General features: G+C 40.5%; 1 protein-coding gene across 2 annotated transcripts; it reads right to left on the bottom strand.

Annotated features, from left to right (window-relative positions):
- Positions 1-47: 47 nt before the first annotated feature.
- On the bottom strand, positions 48-22,184 carry LOC113153137 (synaptotagmin-2). 2 transcript variants are annotated; one of them, XM_026346609.1, is made up of 9 exons: positions 21,926-22,184; positions 8,677-8,905; positions 8,413-8,573; positions 6,266-6,388; positions 5,210-5,377; positions 4,273-4,440; positions 3,659-3,776; positions 3,176-3,309; positions 48-3,035 (listed from the first exon to the last, which is right to left on the bottom strand). In XM_026346609.1, the coding sequence occupies exons 2-9, from the start codon at positions 8,879-8,881 to the stop codon at positions 2,820-2,822; spliced, it is 1,293 nt and encodes a 430-aa protein (XP_026202394.1). In that variant the 5' UTR covers positions 8,882-8,905; positions 21,926-22,184; the 3' UTR covers positions 48-2,819. The 2 variants fall into 2 exon arrangements, with proteins under 2 accessions (XP_026202394.1, XP_026202395.1); XM_026346610.1 differs by lacking the exon at positions 21,926-22,184 and adding an exon at positions 12,087-12,205.
- Positions 22,185-22,413: the final 229 nt, after the last annotated feature.

Genomic DNA, 22,413 nt, shown 5'->3' with positions numbered 1-22,413 from the left:
AAAATTAATTTATACATTTTGCATTGAAAGCAAATTAGTGACTTCAGTCAGTTTTTACATATGATCAGACAAATGAGAGCAGGTTTATTTGAACAGTAATCAGACGACAATTTAATGAAGTGCAGAAGGAAACACGGGCTACAAGTCAATTAAGTAATTTACTGAACTGTATCTACAGTTGATCAACCAAGACTTGACACCCATCTGGCAGGAGTAAATGAAGGAAACACTTAAGGTACACTGAGATAGAAAATCAAGGAGCTGACAAATATTCTCCTTTTGTTTTAAAGTACTGTATATACAGTTTACTGGTCTGCAACCAACACACACTGTATACCAAGTGCAAGCAGAAATGAACAATAATTACATGACATGTAGCTCAAGCACACTGTAACACTGGACACTAGCACAGAGGACGCACAAAAACCATGACAGAAAATTAGACAATCATGCACTACTATGGCAAAACAAGTGCATTTTCACAAATACCACACACAGCTTCCCTGCTTTAATTCCAGGCATTCAAAGAGCCCGTGATCCCTAACACACATTCAGTCCCATTCAGCAAAAATACATACTCTTTGCAGCCAGTGCAGACTGTTTTCACTCAGTTTTATTATCAAAAATGACACAGAACACAAACACACATACACAATATAATTATGGTTCCTCTTTAAACATGCTACTATTTACATCATCTTGTAAATACATGCTGTAGCCTATTAACAAATTAGCGTAATGCATAATGTTAACAATAGGAAGAAGAAGTACTGTGGACGGACCAATCAGAGTGCTGCTGTTTACTCTCCTTTAGAGCCATTTTTATTTCTGGTGACAATGTGGAGGTTAAGAAAGGCTGTAATGATTAAACTTTTCTAATCAACTGAACACTTATTCTGAAATTTAACCACTGTGTTTCCAAGAATTCATAGAGATGATTGAAGTATTTTTAATTGATCTTGTGCTGGGTGTTATTAAACTTAAATTATTTTGTAATGATTTTAATGAAAATATTGTGATTCTAGTCTTCTTTTCAGTAGAGTTATTTTCAGTCATAGCATGCAGATAATAGATGCCTGATCAAAACAGTCATGCCGAGTACAGACAGGTAACTGTGGCTGAATATTAATAATTGTAACTATAAATGTACTAAATGTTGGCATCTAATCAATTTGAATATATATCACATTAAATACTTGTGGTTTATCCCTGTATCTATATGTTCGTTTCATTCGTAATCAACTGATCTATTTTCTACATGTGGATTTTCGGTCATGTTTATTATATGATTAATTAATTAATTCAATCTTTAGCGGTATTTTTAAATTTCACAATAAGTTATTCAGTCGATCAAATGTCTCTAATTCTTACGGCCTTTTTTCCGCCTCCATCTTCTCCTTCTGCACATCACACTACCACAGTAAGTATGCGATGAAGTTAAAACACCAATGTTGCAGCACTTTGGCTCCAGCTTTACAAAGCTTGTGACTGATGATCAATCCAAACGACATGAAAATACTGCGAGGCATGATACATGCTCAATTCTGCAGTTCTATTTGGTTCAAGCAAATGTTCCTGGATATGTATATTGTGTTATGTGTCTTATGTAGCACTTGCCATGTTGAGATTTTACAAACCTGCATTTTGTACTTGAATTAACACTCTCCTAAAAAGTGCAACTACACCTTACATTTCAAATTCAGTTCTCTATAAAAATGTCTGGTCTTTGACAGAAATCCTCAGGTCGTTTCAGAAGAAACTACTGACGTATTGAAGCTAACGGCCGTATGTGGATACACTGCAGCATTATTCAAAGAAAAACGTAATCAGTTAAACAGAAAATAAACGAGTTTGATGGCACACGGATTTTAAAAGAACCATAGTCATTAACTGTTTTGAACGTCATTAATAAGCCTTCTAGTTTCCTCACTTTGTCCATGGATAAGTAAGGTTTACATCCAAGTGGTCAACACAGCTCAAGACAGATTTCTGACGGCACATTCACAGTGTCCCTGACTACTTTTACATACATAGCTCCTTTCTTAAATAAACAATGAAGCCTAATGTAGATCTCAAAGTGTCATATCAGGAAAGGCACCCTTGTATTCATGACCTATTCGTGTTTGTTGAACCTAAATGCATAGATGGTACCTTCACGGCAACACAAAACAAGCAACAGATAACTGTGTCATCCCCGCCAAAATGTGTTCTACTGCACTGTGTGTGTCTTCTTGTCAAACGTGAGCTGATAAAATGATGATCGATTTCTCTTTTACAAACACGTTGCAACACGGATCGTTGCATTTAGTGACCTTATTCATTCTGAATTAAATCTTTTTGCATCAATATTTCTATGCAGTAACCCAATTCTACAGTACTTTCTATTGTTAAGTTATAGCACACTTATTAGCAAGCTACAATACTGGGTGTGGTGTGTGCAGAGCAGTGAGGAGGTAAGTAAAGCATGCTCTATAAACTAAACTAAAGCTTTATTTCCAGCATTGACTTCACTTTCATTCAGTGTCAGCACCCTAAGAATCATTTTCTAAGTTTCATCAAATGAAAGAAAGACCGAAAGTCAATCATTCATGAACCAATAACTCAATGCCACTCTTCTCAGCATACACTAATGTGTGAAATGTGGCGCATAAAAAGAGTTTCTTTCGACTTAACCATGAATGAGCAGATATTCTAAGATGTCTCTTTTTTGCTGAGCAGGTTTCATGACAAATAGTCATGTGTTAAGTCATGGGTTTCATGCAAAGTAGGGGTCGGGGTTGGATTTCTGAGTTAGTGCATTAGCTGGTTGGTGGAGCGTGTTACTTCTTTGCTGCCAAGGCTGCCAGCTGACCATCAATATCCTCTTCAGGTTGCAATGGATGCCACTGGGCAATGGGTCGGCGAGGATTAGCCAACATGTCGGACCAGTGTTTCAGACCTAAGCCGGTCGCCTTGCTGCCCACGAAGATCTTTCCGATGGCATCGTTCTTACCGATCTTGTCATAATCAAACACTGTGACTACCACCAAGATTTTCTAAGTAGGGAATAAGATATAAATTATAGTTGTGTGGTTGAGTTAGAAAAACGTTAACATACTAGTGCAGAATGATTTTACATGAAAACACACACACACACACACAAAAATAAGTCTATCATATTTGGCTTGTACTGTACCTGCATCTGCTCCAGTGGGATTTCAAAACTGAAGGACTCGTTATAATATGGGTTTAAGGTGTTCTTCTTCACTGTAGTCTTCTTCTTCTTCAGACGTTTACCCCCCTGCAGCAGCTGAATCTTTACATAGGGATCTGCAAGAGGCATCGAGATCATCAGTAATTAACAACATGTAGGCAGGGTTTTGTAACGTAGACATGTTTATTCAATGTCCTGCCTTCATATTGATTTCCTGTTTGATTTCTGTGTTAATTCATCCTCACTCTGTCTGAAGCAGGAGAATTACAGTTGCAACCTGCATTTCATTGGTGTAATAGATGACAAAACACAGGTGTGTGTTGATTTGCATTAAAGCATGCAGAGCCATCTTTTTCATTCATTCATAAATGTTGTTCAAAACAAACTCAAGGCTAAACTCAACAAACCACATAAAAATGTAAATTGGATTTCCAACAGCTTCTAACTTTGAACTGATTCCTCTACCAGATAATCCACAAGCATCCATCTTCTTCAGATTCTTTGCCTCCAGGATGCAGACGGTGAGTTTTCCGGCAGTGGGGACGTAACGAAGGGAGATGCAGATGTCTCCAAGTTTCTCGGGCTGAGCAGTGAGCACAGAGAGAAGAGGCAGAAATGAACACCACATGTTCATCTCAGCAATGCAGCAAACGGCTTATTTCATGACAGGCAGGCAGATGTAAAATCCTCTCAGCTACTGTCTTGTGCCATATTAAATGTGCATGTTAGAATTTTTCAACTCTATCCAGATCCACGAGAGATCTGACATTTTGAGCCTCAACGTGTGACTAATCTGGTTATATCTATCTGAAAACAGGTTAAACTGACTTTTAGTCATATTATTTCTCTGAAATAAGGAATACATAGTGTACTTCAAATCTGATGACTACCTGAATGTATTAACAAACAATCTCCATCATAAGTAAGATCGTTCTTTGGGGAGGATTTCAGACTTCAATGAAGGAGAAACCTTTACAGTAATTTCTAAAATAACAATCCAGGTCTACAGGACAGAAAAATAAGTCCTGAATCAGACCTTGGATGCATGTTGGAATCAATAGATTGATTTTTAACAGCACCTCCTCTTGATCTGCACTCTCCAGATCGCGCCACTCCTCAATTGGCCGTCCGAGGTCAATGGTGTTCATGGGAAGCTTCACCTCTCCGATGACGTCATGTTTGGAAAATCGGTCGTAGTCATAAACAGACATCACCAAGGTCTTCCCACCGAGCTCCTCATAGGGCACCTGGTCAACAAGCAGGAGGTTGTGTTGAAACCATTTGTTCATTTTGTCAATAATAACAAAATTTTAAATGCAGAAGAACAAAAGAACAAAAACGAATTTATTATTAACAAATTATTTCAAAGGTTTGACTGAATGTTAATATAGAACAACAGGTCAATTGGGAAACGTGGATTAATTATCAATACATGCTTTTCAGCTGCTATTGGGAAACTAGTGGACGGTCTGATACATGATGTCCACACCTCAGCACAATCTTTCAGAGATGCTTGAGTCCCTTTAACTTTTTTATCAACTTTTCATCAAAAGATTGTTGTTGTGTTAATGTGTTTTTCCCTCTTAGTCCTTTAAGTTTAACCATCACCAAAATGACCATAATACAGCTGATAATACAAAAAAACTATTTTTAATATGGATCAAATAAGCCACAGATGGGTTTTAAATAGCTAAATTCTATTTCTCAGAAAAGTGCTTTTGTATTTAAAGACAAATGCAATTTAAATAACAAGTTAAATAAAATTATCTCAAATTTAACCTCATGTTCCACTTGACTGATGCTACCATCCAACCAGAAGCCCTGTCTAGACATATGAACTGAATAGAAACAACCCACATCCCATGGAGCCTGAAAAGACACTGCTAAAGCAGAGGTAGGGTGTTGGGATGATACTCACCATTGTCCATATATGTTTTAGCTGGTGAAAGCCGTGTGTGCACCTTTTCTGCAGCATATTTTAGCACTACACATACAAACAAGGAAAGAGGAACTCACCTTGAAGACAAAGGTCTCGTTGAAGACAGGGTTTAATGTTTTCTTGTGCACTTTGGTGTCAAACTTTTTCTTCTTGTCAGGAAACAGCAGGACTCTAACGTAAGGATCAGAGGTTCCACCTGAGTCCATGGACATGAGGTCGGCAGCTTGAAGGATGCCAATCGTGAGCTGCGTACAGAGGAGATGGCGAGATGCAGATGACAGGAGCAGTGAAGACAGAATTTTATCAGGCAACAAACCAAAGTCAGGGTCAGTGCCTCAGACTGGTTATGTAACGTCATCTGACAACTTAAGCCTCACAATCAATCACCACAAACGTCTTGCCTGGCTGGAGATGTATTGAATGTCAGAGGGTTTTCTTCAGTGTCACAGTGCGGTAAATACTGAATAAAGCACCAGTTTCTATCCTATAGAACATATATTTTCCAGCTATTGTTGCAGTATGTCATTTTCTGTTTAGTTTTTTTTACTAAGTTTAAAACGTTTCCTCCCTTCAGTTCATCAAGTCTCATTAATTCATGTCACAGCACCACCACTGTGCCCATATGTTGCTGAGAGCATTACAGTAATGATGATGAAGCTACTGCACATTTGACAAATTCCACCTCCTTTTCCCTAAAGCTGAGTAGTTGTTCAACTCTTTAGTTGTTTTTTTTTTTTTAAGTTTCAGCAAAAAGGATCATCATTTTTGCTCTCTTAAGCTTTTGCATAGCAGTTATGATACATTTGCAATAACTAGGTCTTAAAGAGATAGTTTGACATTTTGGAAAATGCTCATATTTGTTTTCATGCTGAGAGGTAGATGAGAAGATCAACACCGATCCTGTTTCTCTCAGCTACATGCAGCAGTTAGTTATCTATGTAGAAACAGAGTTTACAGATTAAATCTGCCTTCAGCATAATTTAAAGTTTCTTTAAAGGACTTTCCTCTAGTTTCCAGTCTTATGCTAAGCTAATAGCTGTCATTAGCTTTATATCTAAAGCCTGATAAGAGAGAGAATCCGAAAAAAAAAAAAGCTTATACAGTACATACATTTACAAGTTACAGCCACAGACCTTTGTATTCTCAAAGTCATAATCTATAGAGTATTGGAGCTTCCCCAGTTTCTCTTGTTCTTTCTCCTCCTCCTCTTTCTCCTCCTCTGTCAGCCCCGTCTCTCCCTCGTCATCATCGTCATCCTGGTGTTTCTGTGGTGTGAAGGAAACAAAAGGAGACTCTGTGTTATAAGTCAGGGGGTAAGAGATCAGAATACAGGGCTCCCCATAGCAGCCGGCATGCCACAGACACTGGAGCTGTTTTTTTGGTTACTGCTTACCTGCACAGCACCTGATGATAATTACCAGGGATTTATCATTAGCAAATGGAGAAATCTCTACTGGTAATGCATGAATACATGTTTATACAGCTTGAAAATAGGGCACCCCTCGTCTTCGGTCTTTCTGGATCATTTGGCATTTCCTTCGACATGCTTGTGCAGTACAGTGACAGCCAGAATCAGTGGAGGCATCGCATGCTAGTTCTACTAAGAGGGGTAGTCATTGCAACAAAATTCGAATGAAACTAGATAAAAGCATAGTTAGTTCAGTTTATCAAAGAGCTAATTTCACTAAATGAACAGGGGCCTACACCCCTACACCCAAACACACAAATGTCAGTGCAGGTTAAATAATAAAAAGCAAATAAGATATAATATTCAGGGCAAGGAGATGACTTTCAAATAACCTACTGGATTGAAAAAAGCATTAAATCCTGTGTAGCTAAGTTTCATATTTCAATAGCAAAATCTAAAACTTTTCACTTGAATGCCTTCTTTCACCTTCAAATTTATGTGGCACCAAAAGAAATGCCTCTCTGTTATTACAATAAATGGATCAGGATTAAAGGGCACAGCTAGCTGTCTGAATAATGTAAAGTCTGATTGTCTCAGTGTTATTACTTCAGCTTCATCATCAAGGTGACCTCAACTCTGAAACTTCTTACATTTATTTTTTTACTCTATTTTTCAGGCCGTCCAGTGTCGCCACATTCTACCTCCTCCTTGAGTATTACAGTAAAAAGGACAGATCTGTGAGTGTCTGGCTTGTCATGCAGTTTTCTCATCACCGCTTCCACGTCCCCCAAACAACCAACCATGCCCTTCATCACATGCACAGATTAATCGTGTTAAAAGTGTCTTGCACGTCATCTCTTCGTCCAATACTTTCCATATTGGTGTGAGTTACATTGTCCCAGGAACAATGTGTTAGATGGTTAGACTCTCCTCTCTGGGGTTTATGGAGCACATCATAGCTTTCCATTGTTACATTCTCAAGCTGTCATAACAAAAATAAAGAAAAACTGGGGGAAACTAATAAAAAAAAAAAGCAAAGGAAGCTACGACTTTCATTCCATTAAACCCCTCTCCGCCCCGAGGGCCGGAGGGCGTCAACGTGAGCTATCCACCTACCGTAGAGCGGGAGTCCACCACAGTCAAGAAACACGAGGCACACACAAGAAAGACACAAAGTGGGGGGGGAAGAGGAGGAGAGCAGAGAGATATTCAACTCACAAGACACCAAACACACTACGAAAAGAGAGGCAGTCGACGCCACCACCACAGTTACGCTGAGAAATGACACACATAAATTTGCATTGTGGACAGTAATTGATTGCTTTAATTAACTGTCACTGGAGCGCAGGACAATCTATGGTGATGTCAGATGATTAGTCCTCAAATTAATCACTAGCTTTTCTAAAATGTATCCTCTGATTTAATGTGCTTCGCAGCAAAGTATTTCTGCAGGCCTTGTGCTTTCATCCTTTATCTTCAGTTATAAAATGCCGCTTTTTGTGCTTGGGACCTGTCAAAAGAAAGTTTCCACCTCACGGTACTCATTATTGTTTGCCACCTCGTAACAAAGTGTGTCATTTGTCACCGAAGCCCACAATGGAGCATGTCACACATTTAAACGACCACAACAACAACGTAAATAAATGGAGTGGAAGAAGAGAGCTCTCCTTGTGTCCTTTTACAGCCTGGGATAAAAGAGCTGCTGGTGAAAGGTCAAATTAGGTTAGCTAGAAACATATTTACTGTAGTCAACAATGGTTGTTATAAAGAATAATAAAAACACATGAATAAATTAGTGAACTGCATGTAGGCTATTGCAGCAAACTTCCTGTCTCCCTGACTTTTCAGCATAGGAAGCACGAGGCCTCATACCTCGCCACCTTGCATGTTCTTCATGTTGAAGCCATCCTTGCCCTTCTTCCCTTTCTTGTTCTTCTTCTTTTTGCAGCAACATTTTTTGATTATGCAGAAGCAGCAGGTGAGGATGAGCAACGCGGCCACCACAGCAATGGCGATCAGAGCCCACGGAGGCACTGTCGGTGTGAGAAGAACACAGTGAAAATCAAGATCGGATTTGATTTTTGAGAAGTAAAGAGCATTTTTGAACCTCAACAGGAACTGGGACAGCTTACGTACGTGGGATTTTATCAATTTCGTTCAAGAATTTGCTTTTGATTTCTTCAAACATGTCATTCTTGCTGATCTCTGTGTTGTTGGAGCCGGACGTGTCAGGCGCAGAGGTGGAGATGACAGCTGGAGTGGGAGCCATGGTCACGGTGGTGGCACCGGTGGGCTCGGCGGCTGCCACAGCCTGCGGCTTTCTGAATAGATTGAACTTCATTGTCAAAGACTAGGTGCAGCGTCCCTGAGACACACAGACAAAAAGGAGGAGGAACAACAATAAGCAAATGCTGTGACACCACAGACCTCAGGGATGATATATGGAACACAACGATAGGTAGAATCATGAGGTTGTTGGTGCGGTGACTGTAGTTTAACCATTTTATTTCATGTTTCTGACCAATGTTAAGTTAAGCACTGAACTGATAAGTGGAGTATGTAGTAGAACTTCTCATCACAATTGATTGAATTTCTTTAAACTTTTGTTTAGACAGAAGACAACAACTGATGATGCAGGTCATACGGTCCTGTACGATCTCTGGAAAATCTCTGCAAATGTACACTGTGACGAGATTCATTTGTAATTCTTTAATCGGGATTGCGAAAGATGGAAGGGAATAAAAGGCCTAATCTGTGCATCATCACAATCAAGTGTGTGCATTGTTAGTGAAGGATTAAACTGAAATTAGTTACATGAACGAGCACAAATCCCCAGTTGAGAAATCTCATAGGATATTAAAGCCATAAAAGTTGAGGTTAAAAATCTATTATGCCGATGATGTGAAAGTTTACTGTCTGTTTGAAGAATGAGCAGAAAGGGAGGCGATTATCCTCCTGAATACAATGATCTGTCAGACCTGAAAGGAAAACTAAAGAGGGGCCTGCATCGTAAAATAATGAAATGAGCAGATAGATGCCTCTACAGTGTCTACTGGTCTACTGGCAAAGAGATAAACATAAAGACTGGAAAAAGGGCAAACTGCAAGTTTACCTCCGTCCAGAAATATCAAAGGTCAGTTCCCTTTAGAAACACAACCGGCTTCTTTTGTCATTCACAACGTGCATTTACTGGTATCTTTAAGAAGCTCTTTCATTTTTCCAGCTTCATATTTACTGTACAGACATTAAATCAATTCAATCTTGACTCTGACTCCCTCCTGGAGGGGAAATCATTCCCAAAATGTTAAACTACTCCTATAACCTGAGCCCTCGCATCACAGCGGAATATGTTCTTATTCCCGTGTTGAGGTTGTAGTCCTGTATTTAGGGGCAAGAAGGTGCTGTTATAGGTGTTCTGAGTCAGTATTTATACCATATATTGAAGACTAATAGTGGCATCTTCTCACAATGCACCATTGTCTCTGTCCTTTCAAATTTCAAACCCCCACTAACAGCTGACTAAATCAATATACCTCCCAGCCTCAAGTGAACATTATATCATGTATTCCCAGTCTGTGCTTTGCATGACTAACACCAGTGATCTAGTCGCGTTTACTGCTGAGTGTGACGTTATTGACGCTCTGGGTTAAATGAGGTTCGCTGTCTTTTCACAAAACACATCAAAAATGCTGCAAATGACTGGAGGAACTGCAGCTTTACTTTATATGAAATTATAATCGATGCACGACTATTTGCTGGAGCCAAAGACAATTATTCCTTCTTTTGTTTGTCATTTATTTGATTACAGGATAGACGGAGTAAATGAGTGGTTTACACTTTAGCAACAAGAACAGTTTTACTGCAGTGTGTGATCCATTTGTGAGAAATTCTGGTGTGACTGGTGTTATTTTCTGTACTGACTCTGGATGCAGCCTTTGTGACTCCTTCCACCTCACCAGTGGTTCATAACGCCAAAGATTAACTGGCAACATGACAACGCTGTTAAGTTGTTCTGCATCTATAGTGTGTCCATATTTTTTTGTTTTAGCTTCAGGGCGAAGAATTCACATAAAAGCCTTTTCAAGAAAGCACAGAGAGAATATTAGTGATACGGCTGTAGAGAAAGTGCTACGCTGAGATGGGCTCATGACCCAAAGAGAGAAAATGAAACAATAAAAATAAATAACACTCAGCAGGAATAAAAGATAAAACCAATTGTGTGTATGTGGGAGTACGCATGTGTGCCATTACAGCACTCACGTGTTCAGCGCTATCTGGAGGATTTTTGGTTTATCTTTCTCTGAAAGCACTAAAAGAAAAATGATGTGTCTCAGTTTAAGAGACAGACAATTTATATCCAGGGTTTAAATCAGCAAAGGCAGCAACTGAGTGCAGGCTTTCACTGATGCAAACAAACAAGTTTACGTGTCAAATTACAATGACAGACAGCGGATCTTGCGCCGTAGAGGCGTTTTCTGTGCGTGTGAGGATTTCTGTATCATTTCATGAAAGTGAACCTGCAGACTTCAGACTTCTCTGTCAGCGTCTGGCAAACACAATCATGATGTAAACTCATCTTCATTGACCCACAGGCCACAATCAATAACTATTCCATTCCTACATGTGTATTTTAGTGTTAACTTAAATCCTTTTTCTCATCTCTCGTCTTCTCATCTCTCGTCGTCAGTGAGTGGTCGAGTGCATGACGATGGCATACAATACAGAGAGTAGAGGCCTGTGTGCGGTGGCCCAGCAGATCATTGTTGCTAAGCAATTCTGATAGTGTCTATCAGCTATCCAGGATTGCCCACAACCTGCCTATAGCCAAGGTGACCAGCCAATCAAATAACCAATTGGCTTACAGCCAGTCTCAAGTCCCTGCCTGAGTGGTGGGTGGTGGCATGATGTGAATGCCAACTGTTACCACTCAGCTATGATGTATGATGATCAGGATTAAAGTTTTAGCAGCAGCAGTGGTCCCTCCCATAAAATGTCCTCACTTTATGTTTGAACCGGAAATGACCACATTGAATTAGTTCTAAATAAAACCGCTGCAATGATCATTTTTCTAAAATCAAAAATCAAATCATGTTTCTGAGCTCAGAGCAATAACTCAGACCTGCAACTTCCATAACTTAGCATATGCTTTCTGTTAGTATTCAGATGAGTATTAATGAGGATGGCAACTGAATACAAATACACCAAACTGCACATCCCCCCTTTGTGTTTTAGCCTAGTGTTTACCTCTGTGCTATTAGCACTCAGACCTTATCTGCCTTTGATTTCTGCAGCTCATCACCGGCCGAGATCACTCAGCCACAAGAACAAAAAAAAAAAAAAAAGCTCTGACACGTCCAGATTTAGAGGGACGTTCAGACACAGAGAACACAGAGTAAACCCGTAATCCAGTTTATTATCGCTCACTTAGTTCGAAAATGATGAGAAGATCCTCTGAGATAGCCGTGCATGTTGTACTTGTATATCTTGATTACATGCATGTCACATCACTGCACGTTCATTTGAAAGATTTCCAAAACAAAACTCACCAGGCCGATGTAGTGTTCCCCTTCACGAGGTGGCCCATCCAATATCAGTCACTGTTTGGGTTACTCAGAGCTGTGGCAACCTAGTCTGATGTCTCCCATAAGCGGAGACTGCAGTCTCCTCTCACTTCTCTCCACTGCATCACTACACCCCTCCTCCTCCTCCCCCTCGTCTTCCAATGCACACCATCTCCCCCGTTTTCCACCCTCCCATCCCACACCTCCCTACTCCCTTCTCCGTCTCTCCCTCAATGTACTCATGCACGCAGCCTCCTTACCTCTGTCTCCCCCCTCGAGCTCATTTGTGATGCTGTGCACACAACTGATTGCAGCATGCCACTCTTTGGTCTAGTGTTGGAGGGCAGTTGTAAAAGATCAATATGCAGAACCACTGGGGTGATGGAGCTGTTTGAACAAAGCCACAGTTTGCACAGATCAGAGATGCAGCCCTGCCACGTAGCAGAATGGCTGCCTTTACCACATAAGCTCCACAAACACATCACACTGACCTCATACAGTTAATTGGATGCCAACAATTGATCTCAGAAGTGCGATATAATCCTCCAGGGGGATCTTTGCTTGTGAAACCCATTCAAATGAACAATTGAAAGCAAGAACAATAATGGTTAGGTCAACTTGTCTGCCTTTCGCTGATCCCTCAAGTGACTTGTCAGTGACAGAGGTGAGAAGATTTTAAAGAATCCTCAAAGCATAAAACATGAAACACCCGAGGAAGAAATGAATGGAGACACAGAGCATGTGCACACAGGCTTGAATATAAAAAATCAGGCTGGAAAACATAAGCCCCGCACCCGTTCTGCATGACAAACTGGTTTTCTACCAACAAATGCATCAAAAGATACATTTGAGCTCTTTTCAATATCAGCATTCAATTGTTGGCTTTCTCCTGTAAACCCCTTTTCCCTCCTCACTTCTTGGGAAAATACCTTTCTGTACACTCATGTTCAGCGAGCTGCTGTCAGGAGCTGGTGTGAAGCAGCTACTGTCATGGTTCAGGTTCCAGTGCCATGAGCTGCTTCTCCCAGCAGGGGGCAGGACACTCACACAAAAGTGCTGCATCACAGAGTTTTGTTTTGTTGGAAGTGAAGTTGTGCTCAGAGACATTTGTCTTCAGTGTCTTCCCCAAATGTCTTTTATTCTAACTACTGAAACGTTTTCATCATTAGTGGACGTGCGACACACATTTTACATAAACAGTGAGATTTTTTAGCTTTTTACAAACTGTTCATTTGTTTGTGTTCAACTTCAGCGTTTACCTGTCAACCTGAAGGTTAAAAAAATAAACGCACATGAGGTGAGGTTGGGTCATGAGAATAAATCTGACTTTAACTGAAGCAGCAAATCAGCATTTGATGGTTTCAGGAGTGAGATGCTTGCTTTTATATTTAGTTATATTTGCAAAAAAATAAACTTTAAACTCATTAACAATTTGTGAAAAGGAGAGAGCCAGGAAACAGCAACCTCTGTTTAACGTAACAACTTGTTTGTTCAATCTAAACATACTGAACAGTGACTTTTTTTAATCTGGCACATAAACCTCCATAAAACAGCAACTTGACTTTTTTATTCTTAGTTTTTTGTATGAATGAAACACACATGCTGTTGAACAGCAACTGTAGCATTGGACAGAGCCAGAGGTGCTATTTGCAGCCATAATACTGTGCTAAGCTGGTTGCTGAAGTTTCATACTGTACAGACATGTAAGTAGTAAATACTAATCTAATACTTGGCAAGATTGTACTTGTACTTCCTGAAATGTTAAACTTTTCCTTTTAGTTTTGATTTGTAATTTCCACTCTCTAATATCAATTTGGTTCTGTCCCAGTTTAGAGGGAACGTAAAGAACTGATCCATTGTGCTGCCTCAGTGGAAAACCTCTATTGTCACAAGAGCCAAGTTGGCAACAGCAGCATCTTAATTTACTTTAAAAGAAGATGTAGCACACAGTAAACTGTACCTTCGCTGTGAAACACATAGGAATAAGAAGAAATCGAGAAAATATAAACGGCAGAGAGCCAAACCAAGCAGCTCCCTCTTCTACGAATAGAGAAATGTAATATACAGCATATGAAAGTCATTTATCTGAGTCAAATTAAATTTTACTTTGCTTTGTAGAGAATCAAGTAAGGCTGCATCATGACTGAGTTACAAAAAAAATGGGTAAACATTTTTGACAAAATGAATACAGAGACTTCAATCCATTTGTCTTCAGTTTTCTGCAGAGGTTCAGACAGATGGCAAGCAGCCAGATAAAAACCCTCCAGTGAGTCTCCAAACTGGCCTTTCAGGAGCTTTTGTGTGCTGGATACAATACGACAGACTGTTTCAGACTTTACACGATGCTGTAGCACACAATCTAATGCTGTTGTACTGTATTCTGTTGCAATGACATGAGTCAAAGATGACTTCATCATAGCTTATATTTTAAAAGATACCTAGGTTTGAGGTTTGTCAATGGGTCACTTACAGTGATACATAGCTCCTCTCACCTTTACTAACTACCGGTAATAACAGGCAGTTGTTCACAACCAAAAAAGACCCTGAACTCACCGTACCTGCTCACAAAATATGGCAAAAATAATAATAATGGGATACTTCTGCAGTAGATGACAGCGCTACTGTAGGGCTTCGTATCTTGTCGAAGGACACCTCAACATATAGCCAGGAGAAACCAGGAGAGACGCCTGTTCTACCAACTGAGCTAACGTCCTAACTCTCAGGAAGTACAGTGAAACATTTAGCAGGTAACAAGAAATTTTACATTCATCCAGTGGATGAATCCAATGTTGTGCTTACAACTTGTTATTACATGTTCTATGCACACAAATGACAATTAATTGGATTTATGTGACATTTTTTTCTTTTTAACACCCATGTATCCATCTATCTATACACTAAAAGAATAATGAATATGATCCATGGGACAAGATCATTAGTTACATTTACACAATTTGTATTAGTGGTTAATGTAATGCTACAGATTTATGAAAAGGTCCTCTGCACATACCTTACCTGATTGAATAAATACTATTATATTATTATAAAACACTACTCTCGTTCTTGATTCAGCAGCTTAATGCCAGAATAGAGTTTAGTGCAAGGTCACAATGCAGCTGCAGCATCAACTAAAGCAGCAAAGGTACAGAACTGGTTCACTTATACTCCCAGTGCATTGTGGGACCCTCCACCTCATTCCTGTCTCTCACTCCCTCATAGCATCTGTGAATGAATAAACCTTCCTAACAAAGCTCCCTACCTCCTAGTCAGTCATCCTCTCCAAAAAAAAAAAATGAGTCAGGCCTGAGGACTGCGCTGCACTGGGACGTCTGCGAGACCAACACATCCGCTATCAAAGTCTCAGATAATGAGCATATGCAGAGGACAGCTGGTACCAATGTGTGCTAGTGCCGAGTTGTGCCAGGACATTTTGGTCAAGATGATTTGTCTCCTCTGAGGCAGCAGAGAGGATGTGGAAAAGACTGCACCCTCTCAGCTCCTGCAGGGAGTGCTGCAATGCAGGGGTGTAACAGAGAAATACAGTCAGTCAGTCAGTCGCACTCTTCCTCCATTTCCTGGCATGCTTTGCTTCTTCCCCTTCCTCATCGCGTTCGTCTTTCTCTCCAGAGTCTTTGCCATCAATCTGTTATACACGTGCACACATAGACTCTTCAGACACTGGCTGTATTTTGACCAGTCGTTACTGCAGCGCAGAGAACAGTGAACAAAAAGCACCTAATGGTCGTAGTTGGCTTAGTACATGTGTCGCAGTGTTTGGTGGTGCTGGAAGAAGCAGTTCTTCTGTTGTGTGTTTGTGTGGATTTGTTATGCAGAGTGTTGAACAGGTGGACGATGTCAAAGAAGAACTCAACAGCTCCTCACTGTGCTGCAGGCGGGGTGCTTAGGTTACTTACTCAGTTTGCTAAGTAACATTAGTCTAACGACAGTGCTTGATCATATGAGAAAACCTCGTGCACACAAAGCACATCATCAAGGATGCTGAGTTAACAACAGAGAAAACATCTTAGATTTGGGATGCGTCCAGGTTTTAAACAATTAGCCGAACGAGAAACATGTACACTTACATGTTATTTATTTATTCTAGTCTTTATAAGAGATTTGTGGCTAACAATGAGGGTTGAGAGCCAAACTGGGGAAGGTGAAATCCATAGTAATCATATTGAACCCTTTTAAAATACCCAGCGCTATTGAGTTGTTTATTTCTATTAGGTTTCACTGTACTTCCTCAAAACTGGAACAGAACTTTATCGTTAGCAGACGAATAACAGCATCAATGCAGTTCCACTGTCAGCCCTGTACATCCACATAGTTATTTATTCCCACTGATTAAACTTGCGTTCAGGTTGTTGTCTAAAAGGGTCTGGGAATGAACAAACTCCATGTTCCAACAGAAACGATCAAGTTTTAATTTGTCCCGGTGGAACAATCCAACAGTAAAGTGATAAAGATGTATCCTCCATCCAGGTACCATACTGTTAATTCTCACTAGAACATTAAATGTGTGTCAACCTGTGTCTAAAAATAGTAGTCCCTAATAAATACACTATTTACTCAGTGTCCAAATGTTCTGGGAATTTATTGAGCAATTTTAAAAAGAAGTGATCTAAAGAATATATATTGTATGTTTAAAATGTTAGAACATAAAAAACAAATGGACGTGTGGCGGAGTACCATCGACAGCAACTGAGCAGCCTAGTGAGGGATTGAGGGTACTAGGACACTTGGTTTCCTCCCTAGAAAAACAACAATAAAGACTGGTTTTAACCAGATTGTTGACATCAGCTGCACAGTAAGGCTTACTGTGATAAGGAGATGAACAATATCGGGAACAAGAGTCACACATGTGGTGTGAGAAAATGCAGCGTGAGCCAACAGTTCGTTTTCAGGGCCTTTACTGAGTGTGTGAGCCAGAGCAGCTGAGACGCCTCTTGAGTCAGCAATTTTACTGTATCGCCCACATTAGCACAGCAGGAGGAACGTCACTGTGATCTCAACTTTAAAACTGAATATGAAAATGGGACAATAAGCACTGGTAGCGAAAATGAATCGTTTCATGGATTTCGTGGATAGAACCAGCTCCAAAACAAACCACATACTGTAGAGCATGGATTTGTCTTATAGCTTATCGAATTTACAGCATAACACTAAAACAAATTTAACCTTTTACACTCAAAACCAATGAAAGTCATTTGTCCTGCACAGACTCCTATTGACTGACTCGCTGATCTGTGCTTTTCCGACCTCGACAACTAACAAACATGCAGATATGTACAGTACATCTGCATACTCTTTTGTTTTCCACCTTCCTCCTAGAGCTGAAAATAGCCTGACCAACTAGTGCTGGGTATTGGTGCATTTAGGCTGTGAGCAGATGGGAGGGAGAGAGTGACATTTAGAGACAGAGAAGGTGGAGAAGAGGAGGGAGGGAATGCATCTTCTTGACTGCACAGATCTAGGGCAACATGACAGAGTAGTACTCAGTAAAGAGAAGCCAGAAGGGACAGGAGTTCAGTAAGTAATTATCTGATCATTCTGCACCACATTCCTACATTTCTTCTGGCCTCAAAACCGTTTCACATTTCATCCTAGGCTTTTGCTAATTAAGCCATGAGCAGTCATTTTTCCGCTCGGCTGCATCTTATACTTCATTAAAACACACAGGACATGGTTACATTAGGAAGCAATAACTTTTTAGAATGTATTAGTAAAGTCACCACTAGTCCAAACCCCATCAATAGATTTAAAAGACAGATGCGTCAATCCTGGCACTGACACTCGCAATTCCATTTTCTGCTCCAGCGGATTTCCAGATCTGTAAAAGGTTTTGTGTTGGCTGGAGACAAATTGGAAGCTCCTCATCAGCAAATCGTCACAAACAAGCATCTGCATCAAGCCACAAAAACGCAGACTGTTATCCCCCACACTGCTTTTATGCCGTTATCAAGGCTCTGCGTTCAGAGGGAATACTGTACTTTACTTCAGAGCATTTATCTGACGATCATATGTCACTTGAAATGTTCCTTTGTCTCTTTTGACATCAGCTTCAGCCTTCGCAGTACCTTTACAATATGCATGTACTGACACACGCACACACTCCGTCTCCACGAGTTTGCAAGGTCAGGCTTCACTGAGAAAAGTTAAGTAAACAAACTTAGCCGAGGCTCTAATGATGTGACGGTTGTTTTTTTAATATTTAACAATGTTGTTATTGAGATGATATGATGATCAGACGTCTCGCTGCCCATGATGAGATAACAGCAGGAAGCGTCACAGGCTGTGCTATCAATATGAATAGTGATGCTGATAAAATGATGAGGAGATAATGGTGCGTTTGTTGCTGTGAGTGAATCTGTTCGCACAGTACATGTACAGTAGTTCGACTGTATGATTCATTGTTAATATAAAACTATTGATACGTGTGGCTTGAAACTAAAAAACACCCTTTAACCTCCCTTTACACTGATTTGTTCCATGGCAGCTGTCGTCTTCCTCCCCTACTTGCTCACACTTTACACACGTTCATCCCTGTAACTGTCCCCTTTCCCTCTGTTGTTACTGTTTTCTGTATCTTGGACTTGACCTGCTGCATCTTTTGCATCTTTTCATGAGAGTGTTGTTTTCGAGATACTAAATCCTCACAAACAACCTTGGCTCTGTCTTGCTTGTGTTCCCCACAGTTTGAAGGCACCTCAGAGGTTTCAATACATGGCCTGTGTATTGATACACTTTTCTAGTCAGGTCGAGACAGAGAACAAACCTATTCTGCTGTATCCTGAAGCAGAAAGTGTTGTGCTGGTGATATACAACTGACAGAAAATGCACTGCAGCACCAGCAAAGAGACCAGTTCAGCAACTTTCACAGAAAAGCTCACATGGCCTGCAAAACAATCGCGATCCGCAATTACTGTTAAAATATCTCTCAAGACAAAAAGAAAACATCAGAAAACGCCGGTTTGTGACCTGGAATTTTTGTAACGACCCAGGCACATTACACTGTGTGCAGAGAATAAATGAAAAACATCATCACTATGCTTCATGTACTTTGAAGCACCTGACGATCTCCGTTTAGTGAAGGATTATGTGCTGCAGTACCGAATCCTATTTCATGAACCATCAAACAACACAAGTGCTCCAGGCATGCGCACGTCTCCTCGGGAGGAGCTGTGATGTGGAAACTCAAAGGGGACTGAAGACAGGCCTCCTAACTACTGCAACAACCGTCTACATTAATGAACAAGGCCAAAAATTTAAAAAAGCATCATAAACACTCTTAAGGCAGCACAAGGAGTAAGGACGTGTTAAATTCAGGAATCTGTTTTGACCTCACATTGCCTTTTCAGGGAGAAACAATAAAAAAAAAAACCTCTGAATGTGCAGTATGAGAATATAAAGTGGACTACATATAGACCAGTAGGGGCATTTTAAACCTCCTCTCAGGGTCCAGAGCCTGTTATCAAACACAAATATCATACTTTAGGTCCAATGTGAGGTGCTACAGTGGTGCTTTGAGCTCAATTCTAGTGTGAGTATGCTCATAATTACAACACTCACATGCTGAGTCCATGGAAAACAATCAGCAAGTTGATGTTCATTCTTAAAAAACAAATGAAAACAGCTGGAAAATACAGCACAAGCTGACACGAAAAGCTAAAGTGAAAGGCACACTTCTTTTTTTACGTGCTTGCTTTTATTTTATCTAAGATCAGCAGTTTGCAGGAATGTTGATCATCCCCCTCTCAGTTTGACTGGTTAGCACACCAACATTTGCTAAATAACATTAACCAGAGACATTGACACTGAATTAATCCCAAAGGGGACTTCACTGCCTGTATCACATTTCAGGGCCAGTCATCTGATGCCTGTTGAGACATTTCACTCAAAACCACTAATGTGAACCCCATATTATAGCATTTGATACATGCCTGGGAAAGATGAACGTCGGTAGCAAATGTTGTAGTGATCCTTCCACCAGTCCTTAGGCAGACAGATCCACACTATTATACATGCAGGCACAACAGTAGTGTTGCTAAAAATGTTCCTCAAAGAAGAAGTCTTCTTGAGGATGCCCACTTAAATTTAAGACATTTAATACTTACTTTACTTTCTTGGAAACTGGATGACTAATCCTCTCCGTATAGTGTGAATCACACAGCTTCAGCCCGCGAACGACATATCATCCTCGTCCTTCCTTCTGATGGCTGAAGATGCCTCACGTTCAGTTAAACTGTTTTAAGTAAATTCTTCATTCCTTGTCATTTTTAAACACGTGCTGCCATACTGCTTTGCACTCCCACAGTTAATCTCATGCGCTGTCCAACCTTTTTTAATTAGTAACACCAGTAACTTAATCATTCCTGTCTTAACGGTTAATATTAGAGGTCATGGGGAGAATAATATCAGCATTTTGAGCGTGTTGACACATCCTAAAGCCCACGTCTGCCCTCACATTGCAGCATTAGGTCACATATTGACTTTTACACATGTACCATTTCCTTTTTAAAGCCATTTTACCTGTAACCGGTAAAACATCTATTAGACCACAAGATGCACCAAGGCAACTGCATGCATTATAGGAAAGGAAAGCTCAGTGTGTGTGTGTGTGTGTGTGTGTGTGTGTGAGTACAGACATACTGCGGCTACACGCCCCTTGATTCACCTCTGCTGCTGCCAAAAGGAAGTCCTCATTTGGCACACACACTCAGGAGTGTCCCAGTCATGTACTCATAACACCCCCGGGGACTGAGAAAACCACTGCGTCATCTGATCTGTTAGTAGCACTGCATCATAATCAGCCCTTTAACACGCAGTATCAACTTTGATCATTTATCCGGATCTATGGCTAAAAACGAAATATTTCGTTATCAATAAGCAAAGAGGAATATCTAAGTGGGACTCGTCTGTGAGTGCAACCAATTTCCAAGCTGTGGTCTGTTTTACAAGATAATCACCGTACACCAGGGGCCATAATGCGCAAAATTTCAACACACAACAACGAGAGCCCATCCAATCATCTACCATCACAGTCACACAATCGGTGATATAGTTATTACCCATAAAGCATTTAAAGAGCATGTAGCAACATGTATTGTACAGACCTGCTGCTTTAACAGTTAATGGGACAACACAGATTCATCTGAACACTGAGCTCTGCAGATTCTTACGTGGGCCCTTCACTCTCGCTGGCTCAGCAGATTTGTCTTGCATGCACTACCTCAGAGCTTTTACTGCTTAACCATGGACTCTCTTCATCCATCTAAAGACTGACACGCTGTAAATAATGTCCCAGTGACTAAACACGAATGGAAAACAGTGACCATAAGTCAACCCAACTTCTTTTCTATCTACTTCTTTTACTTGGGGAAATTGAATTTTGTGGATTACTCACACTTTTAATTAATCTCTACTCACCTAGATCAATATCAACCAATGAAAAGTGTTTGAGTATTTTCTGTACAGTCTCTACAGTCACGCACACGTTTGTTGTTATTATGTAACATTATACTGCAGCACAACATGAGGACTTACCGGCATGCTGTAGAAGTTCCTCTCTGGCCGATTTGTTATTACTGAAACACTCTCAGCATTAAAATGACAGACAACTGGTGGAACGCTAACACCGTCTGCTCTAATTACCCCTGAGCCATTTATTCTCTCTTTCTCTCACTGCAGAGGTTTTTTTTTTCCACTTTCAGGCAGGATGTGTGTAATGAGGCTAGGTGCCTCTGTGACAACCTGGCATGCAGCATAGTCTCAGTAACTGATGATGCTGTTCTGGAAAGAGAGGGAAAAAAAATGTGGCTTACCTTGAAAAGAGATTTGCTGCCTCCTAAACAAGAAGTGGAAGCAGAGAACAGGGTCAGATATTCTCTTAACAGGAAAAAAAAAAAATCTTAAATTGCACTTTGGTTCATCCCACTCTCAAAAGACATTGCAAAACCCCCTTAGTGCTGGCAGGTCCCAGATTAATCTGGGGGTGTTTTTTGTCCAAGATTCCTCGTGTCACTCACAAACAAGACTTTTCAAGGCTAAAGCTGCTGCTGAGGTGCACTCAGATCAGGCGGAAAGCAGAGGAGTCACACAGATTAACATTGTTCTGACACACTGAAATCAGCACAAGCATCAGTCGGTGCGGTTCCACTGCTGTATTTCCCGGCACTGTTTGCTCATTGGCTGAGGAGACACTCAATAAAAACCCTCCTTGTCATCAATTGGGTATGGGGGGGAGGGTGGCAGATTTTCTGTGGCGCACTAACAACTGTGCTCCTCCTCTTTTCTTTCTTGCTCCATCACT

Source organism: Anabas testudineus, chromosome 5 (genome assembly GCF_900324465.2).
Source record: "Anabas testudineus chromosome 5, fAnaTes1.2, whole genome shotgun sequence".
Taxonomy (NCBI): domain Eukaryota; kingdom Metazoa; phylum Chordata; class Actinopteri; order Anabantiformes; family Anabantidae; genus Anabas; species Anabas testudineus.
The sequence above is the reverse complement of the archived record's forward strand: the minus strand, read 5'-3'. Positions and strand labels throughout refer to the sequence as shown.